Source organism: Oryzias melastigma, linkage group LG24 (assembly GCF_002922805.2).
Source record: "Oryzias melastigma strain HK-1 linkage group LG24, ASM292280v2, whole genome shotgun sequence".
Lineage (NCBI taxonomy): Eukaryota > Metazoa > Chordata > Actinopteri > Beloniformes > Adrianichthyidae > Oryzias > Oryzias melastigma.
This window is the reverse complement of record NC_050535.1, coordinates 18,660,282-18,680,942: the sequence shown is the minus strand read 5'-3', so window position 1 is coordinate 18,680,942 and position 20,661 is coordinate 18,660,282. Positions and strand designations below refer to the sequence as shown.

The following is a 20,661-nucleotide window of genomic DNA, read 5'->3' as shown; positions in this document are numbered from 1 at the left end:
AAAATAAGGAAACAAGAGTGGATATTTCATCCTAAAAGACAAATTATAATAATGAAATAAATAATAATTGGTGGGATTGCAAAATTGCGGAATCCTGGAGGAACTAATATAAATATTTAGTCAGCCACCAATTGTGCAAGTTCTCCCCCCTAAAATGACGAGAGGCCTTTAATTTTCATCATAGGTATACCTCAACTATGAGTGACAAAATAAGAAAAAAAATCACATCGTCTGGTTTTTAAAGAATTTATTTGGTGGAAAATAAATATGTGGTCAATAACAAAAGTTATTCTCAATACTTCGTTACATACTCTTTGTTGGTAATGACAGCAGTCAAATGTTTTCTGTGAGTCTTCACAAGGTTTTCTCAAACTGTTGCTGGTATTTTGGTCCATTCCTCCATCAGATCTCCTCTAGAGTAGTGATGTTTTGGTCCATTCCTCCATGCAGATCTCCTCTAGAGCAGTGATGTTTTGGTCCATTCCTCCACAGAGATCTCCTCTAGAGCAGTGATGTTTTGGTCCATTCCTCCATGCAGATCTCCTCTAGAGCAGTGATGTTTTGGTCCATTCCTCCATGCAGATCTCCTCTAGAACAGTGATGTTTTGGGGCTGTCACTGAGCAACACAGACCTTCAACTCCCTTCAAAGATTTTCTATGAAGTTGAGATCTGTAGACTAGCTAAACCACTCCAGAACCTTGAAATGCTTTCTATGAAGCCATCCCCTCATTACCCGGCAGTGTGTTTGAGATCATACTGAAAGATCCAGTCACGTTTCATCTTCAGTGCTGATGAAGGGAGGTTTTCCCTCTAAATCAGAACATACATGACCCCATTTAGTCTCTCCTTTACAAGGACCAGTTTTCCTGGCCCCTTTGCTGAAAAACAACCTCAAAGCATGATGCTTCCACCGCCATGCTTTACAGTAGATATGGTGGTCCCTGGATTCAACTCAGTATTCTTTATCCTCAAAACATGACAAGTAGAGTTTACCAAAAAGTAGGGCTGAGCGATATATCAATATTATTGATTAATTGTTGTTTATTGTTTTGGGTGATTTATTTAAAAAAAAAAAAAAGTAAAAATAGGGAGCAAAAAAATAAAAAATCGATTAAAATTGAAAATTGAATTTGGAATGAAAAAAATCAGAGATTAGATTTTTTGGCCATTTTACCCAGCTCTACCAAAAGTTCTATTTTTGTTTCCTCTGACCCTAGGACATTCTCCCAATCCCCTTCTGGACCATCCAGATGCTCTCTAGCAAACTTTAGACGGGCCTGCACATGTTCTGGCTTTAGCTGGGGGACACGTCTGGAACTGCAGGGTTTGTAGTGAGTTACTGATGGTAGTCTTTGTTACTTTGGTCCCAACTCTCTGCAGGTCATTCAGTAGGTCCCCCCGTGTGATTCTGGGATTTTTGAGATCATTTTGACCCCACAGAATGAGATCTCCAGATGGAGGGAGATTATCAGTGGTCCTATATGTCTTCCATTTCCTAACAATTGATTTCTTCACACCAAGCTGCTTACCTATTGCAGATTCAGTCTTCCCAGCCTGCTGCAGGTCAACAATTTTGTTTCTGGTGTCCTTAGACAGCTCTTTGGTCTTGGCCATAGCAGAGGTTGAAGTGAGACTGTTTGAGGTTGTGGACAGGTGACTTTTATATAGATAACGAGTTCAAACAGGTGAAATTAATACCTGTAACGAGTGGAGGACTGAGGATCCTCTTACAGAAGACGTTACAGGTCTGTGAGAGACAGAAGTCTGGCTTGTTTATAGGTGACCAAATACTTGTTTCCCACCAAATACATTCTTTAAAAATCAGACAATGCATTGTTCTGGATTTTTTGTCTTATTTTGTCTCTTATAGTTGAGGTATGATGAAAACGACAGGCCTCTTTCATCTCTTTAAGTGGGAGAACTTGCACAATTGGTGGCTGACTGAATACTTTTTTGCCAATGACTATGATAAAAAGGGTTAAAAAATAACACATTTTTACACGAGAGAGAAAAACAATTTTAAAAGATAAATTTTTACCTTCTATATTCCTGGTCTTCTTTTTAATTTCATGTATAAGTCTCTCTAAAAAAATAAAAACAAACACAACAAATGTTTACGAGAAGCATAAACCTAAAGAAAGTATCCGATAAAACTTTGCAAAGATTGTTTTTACCTCTGGTCCCTTCATCGATCACTTCCCTGATCTTTGCTTTCTCTGCTGAGTTCTTGCGCGGTTTCTTTGCAGGTGGAGGTGTGTAGGCTGCCTCAGGCTCCGCCCACATTTCTGGGTACACTTCCTTATATGGATTTCGTTCTTCTGTTGGGACAAAAAAACACATCAGTGTTAATATTCTATAGCTTTTAAAGTTTTTCTTTAAACATGATCAGTGTTAAATTTTCTGTTAAATTTCCCTCTGTGTAAAAATCAAATGTTAAACTTTTAACAAAATTCTGTTTCAGACTGAGACAAAAAGCTTTTACTTTGAAGGTGTGTCTTGACAGTTTCAGGTTTTCAGGTTTGTATTTGATCAGCTACACATTCATACTTTAATTTCTTTTAGCTTTGACACTTCTGAAGCTCCATACTGTAGAACAAAGCTGTTAATCTGAGTCTATCAGGACTTTGAAAACACATGGCGGTCTCAGAATCATCCGGTTCCCAGGCTGGCGTGCAGCTTCTCGCTGCAGGAAGTGTGAGCATGTGTGATCCGAGCTGTTTACCCTCTGGAGGGTCCAGGGCCTGCGGACCAGTGGGCAGGAAGCCCGCCATGGCCCACTCTATCATCTGTCTGGTCTGAAGCTCCACCCCCTCCGCATCATCGCTGGCGTCACAGGAAGGAACTGGCCTCCCAGCTCGCACGCTGGCCACCTAAACAGAGAACTTTCTGTAAATCTGCTCACAGATCAAAGACGTAAAACATCGGAACAGTGTAAATGCATTAATCTGGATCATGAAAGAATTGCATGTTGCTACATAGGATATAAAACACATAAAAACAGTAATATAAATATTGTTTTTTCTTCAAATAAATAGTTTGTTACCTGCAAAGCCTCAAAAATGGCTTTCCGGTACATAGACTGTTTGTTGTATGTTGGCTGGTGGAAAGCAGATGAGAAGGAGCTCAGAGGCATCAGCTTCTCCACGCAGACCTGCACCAAGAAGGAAAGAGAAAACTCATTTTGGGAGAAATCTGCCTCCTATTTCTTCAGTTCTTTAACACTACTCTTTATTGACACAATTAAAGACCAACTCCAATCATCTTTTCATCTCTTTTCAAAGCTCTCACCAAGGTTCGAAGGCGTTTTTAGAAATGGTTTTCCCAAAGTTTTTTCAAAACCTTTCACTGAATTTCCAAAACTAAAAATAAACATTTCAAAGTCAAAAGTTACTTTAGTTTTGCGGTAGGTAATCCCTTTGCCAGAACAGACACAATGATGAAATAATATAATTAAACAGTACAGTCAATAAAATACGGACGATATAAACTCAGACCAAGTGACTTATTAGTTTAAAAAAAGAGCTGTTTAACAGTCAAATATATGTTGGTACAAAACTTGGTGCGGCTCTCTCTGTTCTGAACGGTCTGGATCTGAATCTGCCCTGAGGGAAACAAACTGTAGAGGCTGTGCAGAGTGTGTTGTTAACTCTTGTGTTAATTCTACTGCAGACTTGAATGATTCTGTTCATTGTGTTATAATTACTAAGACTGAGTGAACCAAACCAAACGACAATGTTCAATGAAAGGATGGATTCAATGAAGCATTTATAAAAAGCTTCAAGGATAGATTGATGGATATTAAGTTTTTGAAGTTTTGTAACAATTCAATCAAGTCACGATTTGATTTGTTTTACAGTTTTTAAGTCCTAATTTCGATTTTTTTTTTCTCAACGCAATGAATTAAAGGTATTTAAAGGCCAAATATGTTTTCTTTTTGCCCCTTACATCAAACATTGTGTTTTCCTGCTAACAGAAAGGATTCAATACAAATAAACAATTATATATAATACTGAAATGATCACAAATTCTTTCATACTCGGTTCATGTGGTACCCGCCCCGCTCAGCACAACCCCCCCCCCGACACACATATCTTTTTTTATTATTCTATATATTTAGTATATTATATTTATATTTAGTATTCTTCTACTACTGCATATATAAAGCAACTTTTTTCTACTTCAGAATCCGCTGTAAAGGCGTTATTAGTGTGAACTGTTGAGGAGGTACAGCTCTTAAAAGAAGAACACACCAGAGCTAAAGCAGTGCTGTTTGAGGGTTAATGAACGTTTGTTTTAGGGCCCAACATGAACGTTTTGTTTGCTCACCACAGAGAACTTGCCGTCACCAAACCACATGACCCAGCGAGTGCCATCTGCAGCTCTACTCCTGCCGCTCATCCACCAGGAAACGATGCGACCAGGCCACCAAGAAAAACCCCGCAGCTTCCCGAACACCAGAGTGCCGATGCCGAAGCCGCGGCCATCCTGTAAAAAAAAAACAAAACACAAAATTTAGTCTTCCACCCATTCATAGTCTAAACCCACTTAATCCCTTTTGGGCCCACGAGCATGCTGGAGCCTATCCCAGCCACCGCAGGGGAAGGTAGGACGGGACCTCAGTCCACAGCAAGTTAATTAAAAATAAAAGGAAAAATAAGTAGTTATTATGGATTTTTTTTTTTATTAATTGTTCATGTTTAAACGGATTACTTTTTTTCTGAGTATTTTATCTATCTGAACGGCTATAAAGCACTTTGCTTATTTAAAGTTTAGTTCCCATTAGATGTACTGCACCTAAATGTGTGAAATTTGTTCTCTGTGTATGACCCCTCCCCCTGGGGGGGCGGGGAGCTGCAGACACAGTCGCGCTCTGGAACCATTTGTTGGTTGTACCCATAGAGGTTAATATCACTAGAGATGACACGCAGGCTTTTTACTATTGTCCAAGATAGTAAAGAGCGACGCCATATTGGAATGGGATAAAAACCATGACTTAGCAGAACCAGTAGAATGACCATAAAATGATTATTTTGGTCCTATTTTAAAAGGAAAAACTGATCATCAGAAAAATAATTCCCAGCTCGTGGTAATAATGATTTTTGTACAAAGTGCAACAAATGAACGACATTTTAAACTTTTTCATGAATAAACAGGTTTTTATATAGGAAACTCAATGCATTCCCGATGCATGGTTGTGATTTTATTTAAATCTACACACAGACTAACATTTATAGAAACTGTTAGACTCTTTGGTCTGTGTTTATAAACGGATCGGTGGATAGTCAATATTGCCGTAGACCGCTAGTGCCCGTTTTATAAGGGCCGGTCCGCGCCCGGATCAGCGTGACACGGACTGATCCGAATGAGAACAGTGCAGCCCGGTCAACAGACACACCGGTTCTGATGGTCCCGCAGACGGGAGAGAGGGCTCAGTGAGACCTCCATCCACGGCCTGGAGCAGCGAGGTTCAGGCAGCACCCGCTTTAAAGCACGCAGCGGCCGGTGGTGACGCAACACCGCGGGGTAAATTAATCCGGCCAATGCTGGGCTGGAGACTCCAGTTCTACAAGTGGATCCACCCAGCCTCTATCAGAAGGACTCGGGCGCCGACGTGACAGAGGGGAGGTGGTCTTTTATACGACACATTTCCCGGTCCGCCCACTGGACAAGGATTCAGCGCTGATGGACTCTTCCCTCTTCACTACCGAGGAAATCCTGGTTAGATTATTTCTCCTCTTAGTAATCTGATTACCAGCAGGTCTGATCTGAGGTCTAACACTCATACAAATACCACCATCATCCTCCATAAAACATAAAGATTGCAGGTCCTGACAGAAAAAAATGGACATAGTGTGAAGTCTAAAGCTACCATTGACTTTGAATAGACGACAAGATCATCCTAAACGTTCATTATTGAGAGTAAACTCACTCATATCTTGTTCAAATGTTTTCTAGAAGTTCTCCTTTATCAGCTGACAGCAATCATTTACTAGTGAAAAGTCACATTCTAGTTTCTCCAGATCTGTTTGTACAATTGTAACACAGCAGTAAACAGACATCTGTACCATTCCAATATTGCGGCCGACTTTGCAACAAGCTAGCATGTCATCTCTAGTGAAATATATTTTGTTGGTTTAACCCCCCAATCCAGCCCCAAACAGGGAGGCGTTGGGTCTGGTAGAGTCTGGTATGACTCGGCCGTGGATTTGAACTCACAACCTTACAGTCTGAGAGCAGACTCTCTGTCACTAGGCCACTGAGCTAGCCTTAAAATAGTAATCCCTATAAAACACAATCACATTAATCTGAATGGAGGTAAACATAATTTAGAGATGAAGTTGTAAAATGTTTCAGATTTTCAAACTGAAATCAGAGTGTAGTGATTCTCTGCCCCCTCGCCCACAAAAACACAACCATTAAATCACAGACACATTCATCCCCGCCAGCAGCTACAGTTCTCAGAGAGGAGACTGCAGCGTCACCAAAACTGTTGCTTGGGTTGTCACCCACACTGAAACCTGGCAACACTCCCACGCTCCTCCTACTGCCGCGTCCGGACTCCTCCTGTTCCTAAGCGCTCAGATATTCTGCATTGACGCTCCAGCAAAGCTCCGGCTTTCTTCATTTAGAACAGACCCTCACCTGGTACTCGATTTCACTGGGCGTGGCCTGGTCTCCCCTGGCTACCGGCTCCGGCGTCACAGCTACAGTGGGAGAGGCGGGGTCAGTGTGCTGTTGGGATGGGGGTGGGGCCGGGCTGCTGGGTTCCTCGTCTTTCTGGAAGTCCGCCTCTGATAGGTCGTCCATCATGTTAATCTCCGCCTCTCTGTAGGCGCGCCGCTCAGCCTGCAGAGGAGGAACGTCGACTCATCAGGAGCAGTGATAGACATTTTACACAGTTAATACCAGAGCTGAAGCTTCAGTGATAACACTCTTTAAGTAACAATAAACTCTACAGAATAAAGATTCTGATGCTAATGAAAGCAGATTTGAGCAAATCTGTGTCCTCCGCTTGAGATTGCCTTGGAGTCACAGTTATTACATAAACCAGGGGTCTGAAACCTGTGGCTCCGGATCCACATGTGGCTCTATTATACCTTTATTGTGGCTCTTTAGCTTTAATGAACAATGCTAACGATTGAACACATAATAGATTAGTTATTTAAGTTTTGTTATTTCTGTTTAGATCTTAACATGTCAAAATATTAAGCAAAAAAAGTTTAATTTACTGTCAGAAATTCTGTAAAAATCTTCTTTAAATTTGTGCTTTTAATTTATAGGCAATAAAAGTCTCCAAATGTTGTTTTATTTTGGTAAATTACACTAAAGTGATAAAAGTTTTGAACAAATGAAGTTTAAAATGATTTAGAGTTGAGCGTTTTGTGCCTCACATATTAAAGAATGACAATAAAAAGCTCAGAGTTTTTTTTACTAAAATGTTTATACATGACACAGAGTGAGTTTTATTTTAAAAGGAACTAGTGTGTGTTGCAGTTAAAAGTAAAATAATATACAACTGTTATATATAAACATATAGCAAACTGTAATGGAAACCCCACGTTAGACACACAAAAACAAAAATTGCACAAAGTCTCAATAATAAACATAGAAAAATCATTTCTCATTGTAATCTATTGCTCATATTAAACTGATCCTTAATTCTCCCTGCTTTAGTTATGATGCTGAAGTATGAGGGAATGATTATCAGTGTCCCATATATCCTCTTTACATGTTATAAAAGAGAACATTACACATAATAAATACAACTGCATTTTTAGAACACACAAATTAACTTTTTTTCCAAACAAAAGTACTGAAATTACATGACATAATTAAATACCAAACAGCACAAATTCTTTTTAAATCCTTCAATAAAGTCTTACCAATTATTAGACGAAACAAATTTCTAATCAAAGAGAAGTCCCACAATTTGAGGCGCAACACAACTTTTAAATTATCATTAATAAGAACTACCCCAAAAAGTTTTTGTGTCTCTGTCAGGGGTAAAATAAAGGAACCGTCTGGGTAATGAACACAAGAAATGTCAAAACATTCATATCTTCAAAACACTTTACAAAACAATGGTTTGGTCACAGTATTATGGAGAGAAAATAGACTCACTCCGATTTGTGCGTGCGTAATTCTTGATTTGTAACTCTTATAATACGGTTTGTGCGTAATTTTAAAAAATAAAATAAATAAATAAAATGTACACATGCTCAAATTAAAATTACAACAGCTTCAAACTAATTACACACAAATCTGTAAAAAAATATGCATGAATCGCTTGTTTCACACACACAAAACCTCAGCTATTCACGTCTCAGTGATTCGTCTGTAAGTGATGCGTTTAAATACTGCTAGAACACTCACCCATTAGAGTTTTATTTTCAGTCATTTTGAACTTAAATTGTGAGCAATATCCGGTAAAACGTATAAAAAAATCTAAATAGACGTTTTTAAAACACTTTAAAAGGAAGCCTCAAGCTCCCTGCTCTGTTTCATTCTGATGCAGCCACTTATAGATACTTAAATCCACGAACATTTATTGCAGTGGTAATGTGAGGGGCTGTAAGCTGGCAGGAGTTTTGTAAAACAAAAGATGAATTTTAAGTAAACTATTACTGCTCTGCAGAAACTATGTCCAAGAAATTAATTAAAAGACCACTAGAAAGCTCTTACAATAAATCAAAAGATGATTAAAGTAGCCCAAAGAATGTAACTCTGGAGCTAAAGCTTTGATGTAAAAAGGTTAAATTGCTTCATTGTGGTAAAAAAAATCACAAATAAACAAAAGTAAATAAAATGAAGCAAATAAATGTTCCATAAAAACAAAAACACATCATATTGTGTAAAAATGCTTGATTGTGTGTTACTAGGCCTGTTCACATTCAGAGCCTCTTTATGGTTTATGCTGGAGAAGCTTTGACCCAAGCCGTGTACAGTTCCACCTCTGATCCTTCCTTTACCACAAAAATACATTCTTGACACACTACATACATTACATGACACACCAGAGGAGTTACCCAAAAGCACCAGATTTACACCAACAATACACATTAAGGAAAAAATAGAACTAAAAAATCTGAAACTTTTTTTAAAAGAAAAAAATGTTAGTTCGGATTTTTTTTTAAATATTTTCACTTTTAAACTTTTTGTTAGGGCCAGGAATCGATTATAACAAATTAACTAATTAATCGCAAACTTGGAAAAAATTAATCGTTTTTTTTTTTTTTTTTTTNNNAACTTATTATCTGCAAATAATCACAATATGAATTCACACACAAAATTGTACATTTAGAGCGTTTATTTTTAACCCTTTGGAACCTCAAAAACCTCTCACCTGAAAGCACTGCTGTCCTTTTGACATTTTTCCTGGAATTCTGTTTTGTCATTTTTCTTTTTTTTCTCAATAATATTCTTTATTGTGTTTGTGAAAAATAATAAAAAGATTTTTGGGAGAAGTTTGATCCGGATGGATTTCAGGTCAGCTCAGGTGGAATATGCTCACAATCGAGGGGCCTGTCTGTTCACTCTGACCTGTTCACCTCTCATAACAGCAGTGGGCGGGACTTCCGCAGTGAACTGCGGAGTTTTCGCTATTTTTAGACAACGCCGGTTTCCTCGTTTTTGGATTTCTAACAGCAGACAGCTCAGTTTGGCTCCGCCCACCCCTCTGCGCTGCAGCCGTGGGATCAACCCTCAACTCCTGCTTATTTATAAAAATAAAAGATAATTCTGTTTCGATTAATCCCGTGTGTTAAGGTGTTAACTTTCACAGCCCTACTTTTCATGCATCATGATGCATTTCCTGGTGTTTATCTAGATAAGTAATTGCAGAGCTGTAACTTCAGGCAGAATGTTGGGTTAGCAGCTGACTGTTCCACTTGTATCTACATCTGGCTTGACTCAAAAAGCTAAACGCATCGATGACAGGCTCTATCTGGGTTTGTTTTGTCCTTAAGTTTACTGCACGCTCAGTGGAACGCTCATAAACTGTACTTTAAATGGGTTCCTCCGGCTCAATTGTAACCGCTTTAGATCAGGACCTCAGGACGAACAATCCTTTAATTGTTCCTCCAAACAGGAAGTGAGAGGAGAACTGCTGCTGCTGCTGCTGCAGGGGGGGGGTTAACGGGTTCATCAGGAGATGGAAGGAGACAAAGAGCCAGCGAGTAAATAGGAATATAATATAAAACTACAAAGAGCACTACAGATGAGAAGAGCTGTGATCCGAGAGGAAAACAAAGAGGAAGTCCCTTTCCCCTAAGATACACCCTCACTTTTCTGATTGACAATGGCCTGCCAAAACCAGTTCTTCCTTTTCATGCATGTCCGCGCTCGTTCAAAATCTGTGGGTTCCTGTGCTGCATGCAGAGGAGGAATGAAGGTATGGTGTAACAATGTTTTGTATGAAGATATCCCACAATCCCATTTTGTTCCCCACAATCCAAACTGTAAGGTACAGTGATATTTCTATAATTCTAAAACTTCATTAGCTGTATGAACATACTGAATCCCTATTGGGGTTACAATGTTACCGGAGCCTATCCTTGCTACTGTTGGGTAAAGATGGTGTTCATCCTGAACACACACGCTGGTCTGTTGCAGGGCCATCCATGCATTCAATTCACACTGTTGGAGGAATCTGGTGCTACAAGCCACACATCCAAGAGGAGAACACGCCAACTCCACACAGAAAGAACCCAGCCGGGATTTCAACCCGCATCTGAATGCATCTGCAAGGGAAGACCACTCACCACGCCACCATCGTCCAGCCCCTAACGTTAATAGTCACATCTAAAGGAGAGTAAAGTGCTTTCAGACTGATATCACTGAGTCAGAAATCTACAATTCAATCTAAATTGATTGACTTAACATTATTGATTAAATATTGATTGATATTTTTAGATTTCCACACAATTTTTCAATCGCTGGTTTTGATTTCATAAAAGTTTTAACTTATGCATTATTAGGGGATGTGTCTCTTTGACTGACAGGTGGGCGGATCTATCAGGGGGAGGAGTAAAGTTTGCCCTTTCCTCTTTAAATGTTATGTTTGCCATGAAGAATTCAATGGATGACATCAGAGATGATCTGATGTCTGAGCTGTATTTGAGCTGAATGGTGAGGCTTACCAAAGCCTGAGCCCGCTTCAATAGCTTATTTGTTTATATATCTTCTAAACTTGCTTAGTCCTGTGTGGGGTCAAAGGCTGGCTGGAGACTAAAGTCAGGGTACAGGTTACCAATCCACCGCATGGGAAACACAAACACATTCACACAAAATGGACAATGTAGAGACATAAATGTACCCATGAGGTATGTCTTTGAGTGAACAGTTGAAGAGTTATAGTAGTGTCAATACTAGAGCAAAAACCTCCAGTGTTGAAAGGTTAAAAACCAAAAATGTGACTCCTCTGACAGCTCTGGAATTTGAAAATACAATGAGGCAAATAAGTATTTGAACACCCCGTGATTTTGCAAGTTCTCCCACTTAGAAATTACGGAGGGTCTGAGATTTTCAATTAAAGTGTATGACCACTGTGAGATACTTAATCTAAAAAAATATGGAAATCACATTGTATGGTTTTTTTAACAGTTTATTTGAATGCTGCTGCTGCAAATATTTGAACACCTGTCCATCAGCTAGAATTCTGACCCTCTAAGACATGGTAGTCTGCATGTAAATAGTCCACCTTCATTCTTCTCCTCATCCTAAATTAAAATCACCTGTTTGAGGTGGTTAGCTGCATCAAGACACCTGTCCACCTCATACAATCAGTAAAACTCTACCAAAGAGCTGTCCAAAGACACCAGAGACAAAATTGCAGACCTGGAATGGGCTAAAAGGCAATTACTAAGCAGCCTGGTGAAAAAAGATCCACTGTTGGAGCAATTATTAGAACATGGCTGTCAGTCTCCCTCAGACTGGAGCTCCATGCAAGATCTCACCTCGTGGGGACTCAATGACCCTAAGAAAGGTGAGCAATCAGCCCGAACTACACGGGAGGAGCTGGTCAACGACCTGAAAGGAGCTGGGACCCCCGCTTCCATGGTTACTGTTGGTAATACACTTAGACATCTTGGTTTGAAAGCATTCCCCTGCTTAAACCAGCACATGTCCAGGCCAATCTTAAATCTACCAATAGCCAACTGGATGATCCAGGGAAATCTTATGGTTAGATGAGAGCAAAATAGAACTTTTTGGTCTTAATTTCACTCGCTGTGTTTGGAGGAAGAAGAATGACGAGAACCATCCCAAGAACACCATCCCTACTGAGGCATGGTGGTGGTAGCATCATGCATTCTCAGCAACAGCCCAGTAAATCTAGAGATCTGTGTGGAGGAGTAGGCCAAAATCCCTCCTGGAGTGTGTGGAAAAACTACAGGAAATGTTTGACTTGTGAACGAAAAATTAACATTGATTTTCTCAGGTGTTTAAATACAAGTACAAATGCAAATGAAAGTATTTACAAAATCATGCAATGCAATTTTCAGATATTCAAATACTTCTAGCTTTCCCTGTGAATGTGGATACTTTTAAAAAAACTGTTTTTATTTGACTAACTGATGTGTTTTTGTGTTAATACGTTTCAAACTTGTGACTTAGGTCAATCTGACGGAACTTCAAGATTGTGTCAGTGATAAACGTTCCTTGACTTTAGAGCCCCATTCTCAAATATTCAATAGATTTGATAAATGGAAAAAGAGATCATATGCGTTACATAAATGTCATATTAAACTGAGTCATCAAAACCGTGCAAAAAGATTTAGGACGTGTTCTGTTTTGTTATTTTGAGAAAACTTCCAAAAAAAGATAAATTAACATCGACGGTGGAGATTTCAAAGTCAGGCTACTCCTTAAAGTGACAGATTTGGTTAAACAAGACAGGGAAAAATGCAAATATTAGAGCAAATAAACCATTATAGAAATGTTAAACAGACTTTGGAGGACTTGTGTCCCATAAGGAAGGCATCTGATCTGTCAAACCTTCCACCAAAACTCATAAGTCACGATATTCATGCAAAAAACATGTTTTCCAGATAAAACGTAGAACAGGGTCACGCTAAACTCCCGTTCTATGCTTCAATCCAAAGCTTGTTTTCACTTGAAATTTTCTTTTCAACCTCTTTAACCAATGTCGACATATGGAGATTCCCTTACAGTGCACGTGCGTGTGCACGTGCAGAGAATGCACTGTCTATGATCCGTGTAACAGGCTGATTAGGATTTTATGAGGTCGTAGGTCAACAGGAGCAAGAAAGGGTGACCTCCTCACCTCGGAGTGGAACTGAGGAAAGCCCTGTCTAACCCCAAACTCTCTCTTTTACGGTTCCTTCCAGTGAATTTATGCTGCGGGCCCTCCCTGCCCCCCACTTTGCTTTCTTTGGAGAGGCCTGCAGCCGAGGGGGGAGGAGGCTCTTCCAACGCCTGCTTTCACAAATTCTCACTTACTTTACCACTTCATCATGCTCAGCTGGAGTCAAATTCTTTCCATTTACGAAACCACTCTTCAGGTCTAGGAAATGCTGCGATTAGGTCATGGGATCTGGGCCAGCACGAATTTAGCCCAGAACCCAACGAGGTCATGAAAATTTGAAACCTTTTCTCCCCTTTTCTTGGTGTGAGTTTTAATCTACTAAATATAACCATGACATTTACATCTATAAAGGTGATTAAATGTGTCAGTTAAGTCTTCACTTTTTCTTTTTTGTGAATTTCAGATATGTTTTGTATCAGTTGTGAAGGGAAAAAGTTATGTTACGTTAAGATAACTTTAGGTTTGGATCCCAGTTGCAGTTCTCCACACATAAGTAGAAGAATACTAACTAAATACAGGATTCCTGTCTTTATCATGAGAATTATAATCTAAAAATAGATTAAATCTGCTGATTGGGATTACAGATGTTTTACACAGAACAAAGTGAGCTGTAAAAAAAAAAGCATTTGAAATTGGGCTAAAAAAAACTTGCAAAACAGCAAGACCACAAAGGTGAATACGTCGTGCTTCCTCACTCAAGAGTGTTAAGGTGCATTCACACAAAACGCGATTCAGTCACAAATAAGGTTTATTTATTGTGAAGAGTTCTACAAAAACATCAGTAATCATGTCTCCATGTTTGAGTTTATATGATTATTAATAAAAGATTTTTCCGGTACAAGTGGCTGTATCTGTATTACAGCCGCTTCCACTGTGTGTCTGTGTCTCTGTGAGCTTGAAGGTTCTCTGTCTCGTATTAACTCGAGGGGGGAAAAATCCAATTAGGAGATCTTTTTCCTTTTTTTAATGTCTCGATTAGGCTCGAGAGGGCAGCCTCTGCATCCCGCAGTGGCTCTCTGTCTGCAGGCCTATCAAGACAAAAACGCTCGCTTTAGACTAGTATTCTACCCGCTGATCGAGTCATTGAAAATGTCACGTGCCCGAAGCTGAGTTTCCAATTGGTAAATGCGATGTGGCGATCTGTCAAACTTCAGATATTTAAATTTTGCCGCGCCGCCCAATTCACACCTCGCAGCTCATATCGAGTTGCCGGCAGACCATTGCACCGCACCTGTTGCTCAAATCGCCTCACGGGACTTCAGATCGCCTCACGTCGCATCTGTCACCATTGTAACTGGCTGCACCCGCTGCACGAATCCCGTTCGTTGTGAATGCACCTTTAGCCTACCACCAGGTTAGATGTTGGAGCTCCAAGTGGAGGGAGATTGTCAGTGATCTTGTATTTCCTTCTTTTTTTCTAATAATTGCTCCAACCACTGATCTCTGCTCACCAAGCCACTTGCTAACTGTAGATGAGTTCATTTAGGTGAACAATCTTCTTCCTGGTGTCCTTCGACAGCTCTGTGCTCTTGATGGAAAGGTTGCAGTCTTACTGCTTAAGGATGTGGACAAGGAGTGCACCGGATCATGACTGAACCGTGATCTATACAGATCAGTAGCCAAAGAACACACACGTGAAATCATTATTATGTGAATAAACACTTATCAACTCACACAACAAGTCTTAAAAAACACAGTGATGGATGAGAACATGTGTTTTATTTTGATTAACTAAAAGGGAACATTTGGGTGACTTCCCAGCAGTGTTGCGCATGCATTGCGCAGCTAGTCCATTGACAGTTGAAGATGCACGTGAGAAGCCTGTTAAAAAATAACCATTCTAACAAGCAAGACACTGATTGGTTGGTGATTTACAGAGAAATTCCGTATTGGAAGCGCAGCTAATGAAGGTTCTTATTTGGTTATAAATTTCAAATTTAGTTTGTACCAATTTTAAGTCATGAAAGTGATTCTCCGTGAAGATAATTTGAAAGTTTGATCAGAAATTTACAATTATTCCATTTGTGTCAATAAGCAAAACTAATAAAAAAAACTGTAAGACTACGACATAACATTAAGTTCAAGGTGGAATCTGGAACAAATGAAGTGGTTTTTAAATCAATGTACCGTATTTTCCGGAGCATAAGTTGCACTGGAGTATAAGTCGCAACAAATATAGAGAGTACTTCAAAGCGTAAATATATCCTCACATATTACATCAAAAAAATGTTTCGATTGAGGCCTATTTATAAAAACAAAGAATCTTTGAATTCTGGAGACGAACAAAAAACTAAAACATGTAGTTTCTGATAACATTTACATGTCTTGAGACAAAATCTACAAAAGCTGGTATAGAAGAATGCTTGAAATAGCTGAAATGGCCAAATCTATCTGCAGTAACCCCAAAAAACCACATCCATACGGACCACGAATTATCCATGATCCCCTAAAAGACAATCAATGTTTCTGAGAAAATAACAACTAAATGAGCCTATTGATGTCAAAAAATAAAAAATACACACACAAATAAGTCGCTCCCGAGTATAAGTCGCACCCCTGGCTAAACTATGGAAAAAACTGCGACTTATACTCCAGAAGACACCAATTTTTATGCTTGGAGTGAAGACACTGGCCTCTAAAATTACAAGTCAAAGTGTGTTCCAGCCCTGGTAAGATTTTACAGAAAATTTAGGGACTTCATTTTTACTCAATTGGGTAAATAAAAAAAAGAAAGAAAAAAAAGAAATCTGGTTTTCTGTAGATTTAGGTCATATTTTTGTAAATGAAAACCTGATGCTGCATTTGAACAAAAGCTGTTCAATTCTCCAATGACAAGCTTGAGTCCAGATTTTGGTCATCTCATTGGACGACACAGACCTCATTTGTGTTGCTAAGAAGAATCGCTCCATGTCCCCCTGTGACGGAGGAAGCTGTTGCTTGGCAACATTAGCTGGTTGAAGACTCCATCGGGGAGTTGTTTCCTGCTTTCTGGGGTGGAGATGAGTCACAGGTGACAGTAGAGTGTGTTCTCGTTTGCTTTCATTCACGTGAGGCAGAAACCTTCAATCAAACGGAGTATTAAAAAAAAAAAACATTTGAATGCATTTGTTGAGTATAAATCTATTTGTTTTCTGTTAAATACAAGATCAAAATTGTTCCAATGGAGTAGTAGGTAACAAAGTAATCAGCTAGACTTGTTTTTTTTTTTTTATTTTATTGAATACATTTCTCAAAAAAAAAAAAAGCAAGACGAGTTGACTGTTTTTTACTTAAATACAATCAATCATAATGATTTAGGTTTGGGACAGATGTTTGTGCTTTATAACTTTGTGTGTTTGAATTGTGTGTGTTTTATAATTTTCCTTTTTTACTTGTATGTGTTTTATTTCAGAGAGTGAAATGTGGGTTTTTTCTTTTAGTTTGTGAATTATGTGTGTTTTATAATTTATGGTGTTTGAATTGAGTGTGTTTTACAACTTATTTTTTTTAAAGATGTGTAATTGAGTAAAGCGCATTGAGTTACTTTAGTATGAAAAGTACTTCATAAATAGTTTGCTCTGATTCGATGAGAATCAGGGGCATATTGTAATGATGTTTTTTAATATTTTGCCTATAAAAAATACTTACAATAGACAGTTTTTTAAATTCATTTTCAATATTTGTTATTTCTCCTTTAAGACCTAAGAGTTTTTTATTTTTTTTTTTTTAAATTGAATTTGTAGACTTTAGGAAGTAAATCAGTTTTTCTAATATTTCTGTCTGATCAGATCTTAATCCTTCAATGTTTTGGCCTTTGAGTTGAATTTGAAACATTAGAATTTTTACAGATTCCATTTCTTTTTACATTTGTTCCCTTTCATAAGAAAAATGTTACACGTACATGTTAAAAACTGAAAAAACAGGATTTTCATCAGGGGGGACTTTAAAGATCTTTATGTGGGAAGAAAAAAAACAATAATCAAAAAGAAAATCCTAATTTTTCCTGTTTGAGTTTTCAGATTAATGGGATAATCATGGAATTATTTGGAGTGTCGTGGATTTAACCAAATGAACAAAAGAGATGTTGAGAGCCTGAATTGAGATGGACTTATGTTATCCAACAGATTGGTGATTTAAAGCCTCCGAACGGCTCAAAGCATCCTTTATGGTTTCGTCAAACGCTTGAGGATGTAAGTAGATGCTGAGTGTTCAAATAGAATGAAGAATGGGCTGAAAGAGAGAAAGCAGTCGTGAGGCTGTGAGTTACAACTTTGAACTTTGCCAAACCCTGTGTCCCGGTCAGTGTTTTCTCTCCCAGTGCCGCCCCCTTGACCTCTGAAACCTCAACCTGTGACCCGGCCGGTTAGCCATCTCCTAAACCCCACTCCTGCAGGAGCATGACTGACCCTGACCTGGAGATGAACCCGGCATTGTTCAGCAAAACGCACACAGCCACATCAAAAGACTCTATTGCAGCTATGGGACGTCTTAGAAAAGCTTCCCGGGAGCTCTCATCAGGGAAAGAAACAACTTTGATAAGTAGAATGAAGATAAAGTCACCGATTCCTTCTAGTCATGTAAAGTTTTCTCAGTTTTATAACCTAGAATCTATCCTAAAGTTTTCCACAAGCGAATGACAGAATAATGACTGTCTTTAGAATCTGTTACAACCCTGAATCTGTTCAGATCTTTTACACCTTGCACAGTTTTCAAAAATTTCTGGGACCTAGACATTTGCAATCGGGTCATAAATTTTTCGTTTATAAAGTCATGAAACTTTACAGTTTATCACTGACAAAAATCTCTTCCCTTGAAAAGAAGCAAAAACCACAGAGTTTGGGCCAAAATGAAGCTGCAAAAACTCTTTGTTTGTTCCTGAAAAGAAGTTTTGTTTGTCTGAGACGATCAATCATAAACTCTTGACCTGATGTGACATGTTCTACCTTTACAGCCTGTGGCAACACAGCATGTCGAGTTTCTTTTGTTTTTTTTAGTTGTCTGAATTCCATAAAGAAAGATAAAAGAATGGCAGTGAAGTGATATAAACTAAAGCAGGAAAAGTTTTTGATAAACTCTTATTTGATTCTCAACGTAGAAACAGAAATGTTGTCCGACTTTAGACATGCACGGGAAGAAAACAGTTGAAATGACTCACAGGCCGGCTCCCATAGCAGCTCTGCAAATCCAACTCTTCCTCCCTGGGTCTCTTCCTCTCTGTCATTTTCTCCGTCTAACCTCCTCGTCTTCCTCCTACTAGTGAGTCTCCTCAGCTGCGCTCAAACCTAAAGCCGTCCCTGCGCTCTCTGCTGATTGGCCAGCACTGAAGTGTGTGATTTGCTGGCTCCCTCACCTAGCAGATGTTTACATGAACAACACACACACATGCATTAGAAAGGGTTGGGCGTGGAGCTGTGTTTGGAAGCCCCAAGGCTCCACACACAAACTGAAGTTTGTGTGTGTGTGTGCACACACACTGAAGTCAAAGGTTAGGTAAGCCTCAAAATTGATGAGGCAGTTGGATGTGTAGGGGGCGAGACTTGACGTGCACGCACACATGCAAGTGATCAATGTGACATGCAGTAACACAGCAACAGATTAGAGTTACGAGAAAGTTGAGCTGACTTCATGTTTGGAGTCAAAGGGACGGCGCTTTATTGTCTTTACAGAACAATCTCATTTCACGCTGCTGTGGCGCAATCACTAGATGGCAGTGAAACGCCAAAACCGGCACTTTTCTAGAGGAAGGTCCTGATAAAACCGCCATGCGTTATTAAAGGCTAGCAGGTACAGATTCATCTGGAATAATATGCATCTTTTCAACAAAAAAACTCTTAGAAGATGACAAAAATAAAAGAACTAAAAACTTTTAATCTATTTTCAAAGCGTTCTCAGTGATCGTTTAATTGTGATTATACATTTTTAGCTAAAATCTAAAAAGCTGTGTTGTTTTCTAGGAAATATATTTTGCAGAAAAGAGAGAGTTCATTAGAAATTCACCTCTGATTCAAAAGATTATGAAAGTAATTATGAACACCCTGATCAATTTAGTTACTGTTAAATCCTTTTTGTATAAATTGCTTAGGGCTGGGAATTATTGAGTACCTCATGATACGTGATACATAGATCACGATATTGATATCGTGATCCTGTGATAATTGGTAAAAAATCGTCTCTAATAACTCACGTAGAAGAACACATATTTTTCAGGAACATATATCCCAATTTATTTTTTAGCTTGAACACAATCATAATAAACAACTGTTGTCGAATTTTGTGTAACAAATAATACACACTTTTATGCAAAATCGGTAATACTATGTATTTAACAAGCATCGACACCAATTGAATTGGAATTATTTGTAAAATTTAGTCACCAAAGGATGACAAATATAATGTTTTACAGCCAAAGACGGATACTTGGTGAAACCCATTGAGAATCAATCACAAAACTAAATATAACATATCGCAATATCGATATTTTGGTCCACCCCTAATATTTGTGCTATTTTTTTTTTTTATTTAAATCTTGTTGTCTTTCTAAAAATCAGATATAGGTAACAAAACTGCACACTTGAAAGAAAAAATCTTCTAAAAAAAAAGCAGTAAGAGTTGAACTTTCTGTGTGAACTGATGCTGTATTTAACCTGTGTTGATGGTCAGCCTTAATATCGCTTTCCTTTGTCGCTGCAGTTGAGGCGCAGCAGCGCATCGTCATGTTACCATGACAACGCACCGGACCGCAGATCAGTTTTTGTGAAAAAGTGATCTAAACCACAAAAAAAACAATAAGATTAAAGTACTAAAAACTGCTGCTGCTCCGCTGGTGCAATCAAGTTGAATTAATTAATATTAAAGCGTTAATTCGGGCTGAGTAATTGCATGCAAATAATTTAACTTTAATTTAATTAATGTTTACAGCCCTAATTTTAAAATAAGTTTCGACCTTCAATACAAGTGTGTTTACATAAATACACACCCTGCATGAACAAAAAACACCCATAAATTCCATCCCACACAAGACGCTTCTGTTTACTCAGCTGCTGGAACAGACGGGAAAAAACAACACAAGTCAAAAAGAGACCACATTTAGTAAACTTTAACAAATAAAACATCTGCTTTGCAAGTTTATTTACTTATTTACCACAGTTTTTAAATTTAGCATCAGCATTACTTTAAAGAAAAACACCATAGAATGTGGATGTTAAGCCCCACTAAGGAATTAAATATTACATTTTTCTTATTAGGATCAGTGCTATGTATTTAAAGAATATTACTCCAGATAAAAGGTATTTTGAAAGGAAAGAGATCAGGTTGATGCTTTTTAATAAGAACTAGACCAGGGGTCTCAAACTCAAAT

General features: G+C 38.5%; 1 protein-coding gene across 8 annotated transcripts in view; it reads right to left on the bottom strand.

Annotated features, from left to right (window-relative positions):
* Positions 1-20,661, bottom strand: part of dnmt3ab (DNA (cytosine-5-)-methyltransferase 3 alpha b) — a 76,648-nt gene that overhangs the window by 12,608 nt on the left and 43,379 nt on the right. For all 8 annotated transcript variants that reach the window (XM_024291901.1, XM_024291904.1, XM_024291906.1 and 5 more), the window contains 6 exons: positions 6,644-6,847; positions 4,328-4,486; positions 3,045-3,152; positions 2,724-2,871; positions 2,176-2,319; positions 2,040-2,084 (listed from right to left, as the gene is read on the bottom strand). In XM_024291901.1, coding sequence (XP_024147669.1) covers positions 2,040-2,084; positions 2,176-2,319; positions 2,724-2,871; positions 3,045-3,152; positions 4,328-4,486; positions 6,644-6,847 — 808 coding nt within the window. The remainder of the gene's footprint in view (positions 1-2,039; positions 2,085-2,175; positions 2,320-2,723; positions 2,872-3,044; positions 3,153-4,327; positions 4,487-6,643; positions 6,848-20,661) is intronic.